At 40.7% G+C, this 8,442-nt stretch overlaps 1 protein-coding gene across 2 annotated transcripts in view; it reads left to right on the top strand.

Moving 5' to 3' along the window:
- The first annotated feature begins 5,354 nt into the window (after positions 1-5,354).
- Positions 5,355-8,442, top strand: part of rnf19a (ring finger protein 19A, RBR E3 ubiquitin protein ligase) — a 32,672-nt gene continuing 29,584 nt past the window's right edge. For both annotated transcript variants that reach the window (XM_060942395.1, XM_060942394.1), the window contains exon 1: positions 5,355-5,548. In XM_060942395.1, coding sequence (XP_060798378.1) covers positions 5,518-5,548 — 31 coding nt within the window. In that variant the 5' untranslated portion in view covers positions 5,355-5,517. The remainder of the gene's footprint in view (positions 5,549-8,442) is intronic.

The following is an 8,442-nucleotide window of genomic DNA, read 5'->3' as shown; positions in this document are numbered from 1 at the left end:
CAAGTGCACCTCGTGTAACATGGCTTATTGCTATGAAGCCAGAATTTGGTGTTTAAAGCTGCATCAGGAAAACAAGGAAGTGTGGGAACCTGGTACAGGGTTGTGTAGATTCAAACCAACACTAAGCTACAAAGCGGCTCATTGCAAATCCCCTACACCCTTCTCAAGTGTGCACCATTAGGAAAGAACGTGAAGTCAGCGTTTTGCCTGTAATACCGGCTTTCTCCCGGAGAGGTCTCCTATTGTTACATACTGCTGCTTTAACCCTCATTATGTTTGCAGGTCAGTTTTGACCCTGGATGGTTAAATCACCCTTAAAACGGTCCTGAAAACATTTTGCTCTACAATTTCACTTCACTCGTCAACCTACAGGCGAACTGTAGTATTTTACTGTAGATAATTACCTTATTTACTGTACAATTGGGGCCTGATTGATAAATCGGTGTGCTGCTGTGAGCTATTTGCCGATAACGCAAAAGCCAAAAAGTGGAGCAGTGGAAGATGGGTTCTTTAACCCTGTTATGAGTGACGTTGTGTAGTTTGTCCATGAAATGTCACTCTACTGTTGACCTATTTGGGATACCCCAACGATCAGCTGACCCAAGCAGAGCGGAGTAGAGTTAGCACAGCTGTCTAATCACTGCACACCTTTATCTGTCCCTCTATTTCAGTTGGACACAAATTAATGGCGTGTATAAACTTTTTTTTTTTTTCCCAATTCTAACTTTTTTTTTTTTGTACAGTTCTGATATGAATAAAGTATCCTGGTGTGTTAGCTTTGTATATCTGCCAGATGAAAATGGAATTTTTTTTTCTAATTAACTAGGCTGTACCTTAAACATGTACAAAATAATTCTGTGTACAAAGTGGTTTTGGTTTTTTGGTTTTCTGTCCTGCTTGACTAGTTTTGTATGATTCACAATATTTCAGCATTTTTCTAGTTGAATGAAGATGCTTCCTGTTGAGGTGGGCATCAGTGGATTTAATATCGGTTCTCACAAATTGAGGGTTTTTTTTTTTTTTTTTTGGACAGTTACTGATCTCAGTACTAAAGAACTCTAGCATGCTGATTTACCTACAGTGAGCTGTTGGTTTTCATTATAAAACATGTTTCACAGCATTTTGTTGCCGTTTATGGATGTAATATAAATTGTTACACACACACTTGATGTTTTGACTTCACATTATGAAGGCTCACTTTGTTTACAGGTTAAAATGGACCCATCTTCACTCCATAGCTCTGTGACCATAAACACGTGTGCCTCTTTAGATTCATTCCCCCTTTTTGCTGTAATTAGCTCCACTCTTCTGCGAAGGCTTTCCACTAGATTTTAGTGTGAGGTGGTGGGGATTTCTCCAGATGTAGGGTGCACACACTCTCTCTACAGTTCTATTCTTCCAACTTTTTGGTGACCGTTTGGGGGAAGAGCCATATGCCCTTTCTGCTCCTTTTATTTTCTTTATCTGACTCCTCCTTTTCAGCATTTTGCTGCACATTTTTCCCCCCTCATTTCATCAGAGAATCCTCTGATGAAATGTGCAGCAAAATTAATTTCAACATGGTCCTTGGTGTCTGATGCCTCTTCCTCTATTTCACCATCAGTACAGCAGCCTGTAAATTATGGCCATGCTCTTGCTCAATGGTGGCCTGGAGATTCTGAGTCTCCTTTTGGTTATGGTGGGGTGGAGTGTGCAGGGAGAAGTGTGCACTGTCCTGCATGAGAGGGTTGGATCACTCTCACTCCTACTCGGAGAGGTCCAAGTTACACTGTCCAGCTGGAGATGCCTCATTACTGTAGACAGTGTGTTTGTGTGTGGGGGAGACACTACTGCATGCACATCCAAGGAAAGGACGTGTGTGTGCGTGTGTAAACCTGTAAAGTTGTTCATCTTTACATATTGATATCACTGTTGAAGTTAAGTTTCATGAAAATCTTGTATATTAAAGTCTCATGTTGTCAGGCATGTGAAACACCTGTGAACAGTCGGTTTGACCCAGAACACAATCCAGGGCAGTTGAATGTGTGGGTGTGGTTGGGCTGTGTTTACATAAGCGGTTTTGGAAGTGACAGTTTTCAGGTTCATCCCCTAACTGCATTATTAAGTGCCTCACGCCATCAGACTGTACAACTCCTCTCTGGGGGGATGACGGGAAGGAGCAGTAGCCTAGCCTGACAAAAAACAATACTGGACAATGTGCAATAGCTCTCCTGCTGGACTTTTTTTGATCTGTATATGTAAATTTATCTATGTTTTCTCTATTTTCTATTCTGTTTATCCTGTATAATAATGCTGTTGGAATTTTAATTTCCCTGAGGGAACCCTCCCAAAGGGATCAATAAAGTTCTGTCTAATCTATTAATACTTGGAGGGGTTGAGGAGTCACACCGTCATTTAGAAATCCTCTCCAACACACGACGCCCTTAGTGATGATCCACCGCCACAAAACAGTCATCCTGAGCTGCTTCTTTCTGTCTCCTCTCTTTCCTCCTTCCTTCTCTTTTCTCTCGTGCCTATTGTGAGGTGTCTGTCTCTCTCTCTTCCTGTTTTTTTCACAAACACTGGTTCTTCCAGAAACTTCTGCCAGCTCTGTGTGGTGTGAGTGAACTGTAACTGCACACACACACCCTGTTTTGGATCAATCAGTTTCATGCTGTCTGGGAAACCAAACTCTTAAGTTTGATATAAATAATCTTTTTTCATTAAAAAAGTGATAGCTATGATATCTAAGAATAGTGAGGTAGAAAAAGAAACACGGCAGTAACAATCTGAAAGTGATACAGACTGAAAAGTAAACAAGTTCTGATGTGGTTCATTTTACGTTCCCACTGCACGGGTTCAGATCCGTATCTACACGTGACTGTTTTATCTCTGAACACAGTTATTTTATCATTTTGCATACACTGTGGCTAAAAGTATGTGCACCCCTGACCATCACAACTGTATATTCTTGTTGAACATCTCACTCCAAGTTTATTTTCCTTCAGTGTTATAATAATCTCCACTAGATTTTGGGGTGTGCCTGTGGGGATGTGTGTTCATTCAGTTCAGCTACAAAAGGTTGGATTTGGAAAATAAACGTATTTCCGAAACCTGTTAACCAATAAAGAGACTTGAGTGGTTTTATTGTGATATTTATACTTTTACTATACAACCCCAAATTAAAAAAAAAAAAAATCAGTGATTTTGTAAATTGGCTTGTACTTCACTGCAGGCAGAATGAACCTGAGATATTTCATGTTTTGTTGGGCAACTTCATTTCATTTGTTAATATCCATCCATTCCTGCATTTCAGTCCTGCAACACATTCCAAAAAAAGTTGTTACTACTGAAATTTAGGAGGTAAAACAAATAATGATGTAATTTCAACAGGTAACAGTAATCATGATTTGGTACAAAATCAGTATCCAGGAAAGGCTGAGGAGCTCCAGTTTATCAACAAATGTGTGAGAAAATTATTGAAATGTTTAAAAACAATGTTCCTCAGAGAAAGATAGGAAGGGATTTGGATATTTCACCCTCTACAGTGCAGAAGATCATTAAACCATTCAAGGAATCTGGAGGAATTTCGGTGTGTAAAGGGCTCAAGCCGAATCTGAACTCCCGTGATCTCTGATCCCTCACTGCATCAGGAACCGTCATTCATCTACAGCTGATAGAACCACATGGGCTCGGGATTACTTTGGCAAACCTTTATCAAGCTACAATACGGAGTTACATCCACAAACACCAGTTAAAACTTTACTGTGCTAAAAGGAAGCCTTATGTTAACTGTGTCCAGAAGCGCCGTCGACTTCTCTGGGCTCGGAGGCGTCTGGGATGGACCATCACACAGTGGGAACGGGTACTGTGGTCAGATGAATCAGTATTCCAGGTCTTTTTGGAAGAAATGGACCATCCAGACTGTTCGCAGGAATGAGTCCAAAAGCCAGGGTGTGTCATGGTATGGGGTTGGGTCAGTGCCCTTGGCAAAGGTACCTTACACTTCTGTGATGGCGCATTAATGCAGAAAAGTCCACTGAGATTTTGGAGCAACATCTGCTGCCTTCAAGACGACGTCTTTTCCAGGGAGATTTCAACAAGACAATACAAAACCAAGTTCTGCTCACATTACAAAGGCGTGGCTGTGGAAGAAGAGGGCGTGTCCCCTCTGTCCCCAGTAGAGAATGTGTGGAGAATTTAGAAATTATAAATATGACAGTGACGACCCCGAACTGTTCCACACCTTAAGACCTGTTTACAGGAAGAACGGGACAAAAATAACACCTGAGACACTTCATCACTTGGAGTCTTCAGTCCATAAACAGCTTTAAGTGTCGGGAGAAGAAACGGGAACATTATACACATTATAAAGTGGGAAATGCTTTACTGTCCCACATTTTATTGAAATGTGTTTATTTTGGGAGGAAAAAAGTAACAACAATAAAACTCATAAGGTAAAGCATCATATAATGTGCTGTTGTATTGTTCTGAGTGTAATATAGGTCAAATATTATTTACAAATCATTGTTTTCAGGTTTAATTTCTATTTCAACACACCATCCCAACTCTTTCTTGTTTGTGGTTGTATTTACAGTGTGAGTGATGTTTGTGTGAAGGAGTTTAAATGTGAAGTGTTTCAGTTCACAAAATCACAGTTTAAAGCTCAGTAGTGTTCAAGGAAACTATATGGGGAGGGTTCAGTGTCCGAAAAGAAAGACTCATATTGTGGCAGCTCTGTTTGTTTGTTTGTTTACTAATTTATTTTAGAGTAACCTGTGCTGGAACACTTCAAAATTCTCCATAAAAGATCAGTAAGTGTTATATTGTACAGCAACATAACAAAATCGTGCACTAAGTACAGTGACACACAGTGTTTGAAATATAAATGATGATTTTTCTCTTTATGGTGCATTATATCAGTTTTCAAAAAAAAAACATTTCTAATCAGAATCAAATTCAATAAACTAATTTCTGATTCGAATTTTTTTGTATAATCAGAGACTAATCCATGTTGGGCGCTTTTCCTTCATTTTTTTTATTTATTTGAAAACAAATTTTGACAAACATTAATTTACTTTACTCATCTACAGGGTAAATAAAAACGCTTTAAACCAAAAACCAACCATCAAATCTCGCGAGAACAGGGAACAGATTCCCCTTCCTTTGGCTATTAGGCGAAAATCTCGCGAGAACATGTTCAGGAACGTCCAGGAGAAGCCGAGTAAGAGCAGGAACGGGCTGTGTTCCAAACCGAGCTATGTCTCCTTCTCAGTGTGGCGCGAACGTGTCCGCCATCTTGTCGGATCATCACCGCTAGAATGAACCCGCCTCTGCGTGTGACGTCATTGAGTCAGTGAAGAAAGGGAAGAAAGCTCGCTTTCCGCGGCGGTGATTTGAGACGCGGCCGCGGTTAGCGATACAGGGAGTTGTCGACTCGGCCCTAAGTTTTTTTTTTGTTTTTTTTCCTCCGCTTCCCGGACCGAACAAGAAACTAAAGTTGTGTTTTGTGTTCGCGGCTGTAGCTCCGCCGCCGGAATGAAATGTTGCTGCGTCGATGATTCGAAAGGTAAAGATCACATTTTTGTGAGGGGGAAAAATGGAAGTGTGTTTGTTTAAATCGTTTGTACATTTATTTTAGTGATTTATAACTCAGGAGCTGTAAACAAACAAACAGTGTTTATTTTCTGAACAGTTTATAAAGTGTAATGTTTGTGTGTAAAATGTCGGGTGATGGAACGGAGCGCCTCAGTTACAGCTAGCAGGCTAACAGGCTAGCACTCAGGCTAACAGGCTAGCACTCAGGCTAACAGGCTAGCACTCGGGCTAACACTCAGGCTAACAGGCTAACGTGTTACCTCAGAGCGTTAGCGCGCGCTCATAACTTTCGTTTTTTCTTTAAAACAAAGTGTAAATATGAAATAATAAATATTTATTAAAAACAGAGAGAGAGAGGGAGAGAGAGGGAGATGAGGGTTCTGAGGCCTTAATGTTGATTTGTTTTATAAAATAAACACGGGCAGGTTTCACTGATTAGCACCGAGAGGAGTTTATTTTTATTTTATTCTCCAGATTTATTTCTGTTACAAATGCAAGATTTATATAGAAATTAAATATAAAACACCTGAAATATTATCAGATCATGAGGAGTTATTTTATTTAGCCAAAACATTTATTATTATTATTATTATTATTATTATTATTATTATTATTAATGCTTTTTTTTAACTAAAATGTGTGTAATTTATTTGGGACTGTTGTCAGGTTCATGTTTGATACAAACTGGTGAAATTCTCTAAGGGTTTTGCATTTCCTGTTAATTAACAAATTTTTTTTTTTCTGAGAAAGTTGCAGATAATTAATCAACTACTACAGCTTATTTCACTGTGAACATTAACTTACTGGTCTGTTTCTGTCTCACTCCATGTCTTTCTTGCTCCCCCCAAATCTTTGTCTGTCCGTGGTGTAGTGGTTAGCGCTGTCGCCTCACAGCAAGAAGGTCCGGGTTCGAACCCAGCAGCCGGCGAGGGCCTTTCTGTGTGGAGTTTGCATGTTCTCCCCGTGTCTGTGTGGGTTTCCTCCGGGTGCTCCGGTTTCCTCCACAGTCCAAAGACATGCAGTTAGGTTGACGTGGGGAGGCCTTGGGCTGAGGTGCCCTTGAGCAAGGTACCGAACCCCTGACTGCTCCCCGGGCGCTCTGGTGTGGCTGCCCACTAGGGGTGTGCAAAAATATCGATACGGCAATATATCGCGATACTTTGTCTTCTGATTCAATATCGATACTCAATTTGAATATCGATATTTTTTCAAATAATAAATCATGTTTCAGACGGGTTGTAAATCCAGTCCGACTTCCGCACCTCCGCTCCGCGAGGTGTCGCTGTGCCGCTCCCTCACTGCAAGGCACTCTTCGTCTTCTCTTTTTTCCCCGGTGGTTGCAGTGAGGGGGAAAAAAAAACAAGCAAGCATGGCTGTTAACGTAAACCTAGAGACGCCGCCGAACTTTAAGGCAGATGTTTGGAGGCACTTTGGATTCCAAAGGAAAGGAGAAAAAAACAGTGAGCCGGTGTTCTGTAAAGTTATCCTACCTCTTGGATTTGTCCTACCAAGCCTACTGCGCATGCGCGAAATCCAGGAGGGGAGGAAAATTCAACAGTAGTTTTGTCCCACCGATCAGCTGGGCTGATAAAAAATCGGTGAGTATTTCACACATTTGCCGATTATGTTTTGTGCGTATTGGTCGAGTCTTTGGCCGAGTCAAATAATTTGTAATGACTTGTTTTGAATAATAAACCGGTCTGTATGAGAACTTGCTAATTCATGTGTTCTGCGCATGCGCAGTAGGAGACTAAGATGCCCACTGCACTTTTCAGTGTGTTTCAGACAGTGTGTTGTTCCTGCAAAATAAGCACAAGTGAAATGTTCAAGTTTACAAAGAACAAATTGATATTAGTGTTAGCACTGAAATGTATGTGCAGTCTGCAGTGCAAGTTTTAAGTTTTCATAAAACAATTTGATTCTGCTTGTTAAGCAGCACTGATGTGTCCATGCTTACAGAAAAGTTGAGAATACTAGCACAGAAATGGGAATTTTCTGTATGTTGTAGTGAAGCAACTCTTGGTTTTGCCAGCAGTGGAATAGAGACAAATATATGTCTGGCAAGAGTGTGTAGTTATGTATGTGAAATGTAATTTTACAGTGGTCAATAAATTCTGATTTTCTTCAGTGACACAGATATCGTGATGTGGTTGAAATTTCTTGCAATATATCGATTATCGCAGAATCGCTGTACCGTGATATTATTGTTATCGTGGGTAAAATATCGCCATAGTATCGTATCGTGAGGTATCTGGTGATACCCAGCCCTACTGCCCACTGCTCTGAGTGTGTGTGTGTGTGTGTTCACTGCTTCAGATGGGTTAAATGCAGAGGATGAATCTCACTGTGCTTGAAGTGTGCAGGTGACGAATAAAGGGTTCTTCTTCTACTCCCCGTTAAGGTATTAGGCAGAGACCCGTCCACCCGTAAATTTGACGGGTGATTGCCGATTTCAACGGGCAAGTATACACACAGACGGATACTGAAACGGACGATAATGCCGAAAATTTTCGCACATGAATACTCCCACATGTCGTCCGATAAATCCAGTTATGTTCCGCCCACACACGGACTGGCCATCGGGAGTAGCGGGAGTTTTCCCGGTGGGCTGGTGGTTCAGCGTGGGCCGGCGGAGAAAAAAAAAAAAAAAAAAACAGTTGCGCGCTGGCCTTTAATATGATAAGCAATGTTAACAGTTTCTTTAACAAACTGTTAACATTGCTTATTACAGTTGCGCGCTGGCCTTTTAATATGATAAGCAATGTTAACAGTTTGTTAAAGAAACTGTTAACATTGCTTATCATATTAAAGGCCAGCGCGCAACTGTTTTTTTTTTTTTTTTTTTCTCCGCTGGCCCACACTGAA

Source organism: Neoarius graeffei, chromosome 16, assembly GCF_027579695.1.
Source record: "Neoarius graeffei isolate fNeoGra1 chromosome 16, fNeoGra1.pri, whole genome shotgun sequence".
Classification (NCBI taxonomy): domain Eukaryota; kingdom Metazoa; phylum Chordata; class Actinopteri; order Siluriformes; family Ariidae; genus Neoarius; species Neoarius graeffei.
Note: the sequence above shows the minus strand (reverse complement) of the source record. Positions and strands in the feature narration are given on the sequence as shown.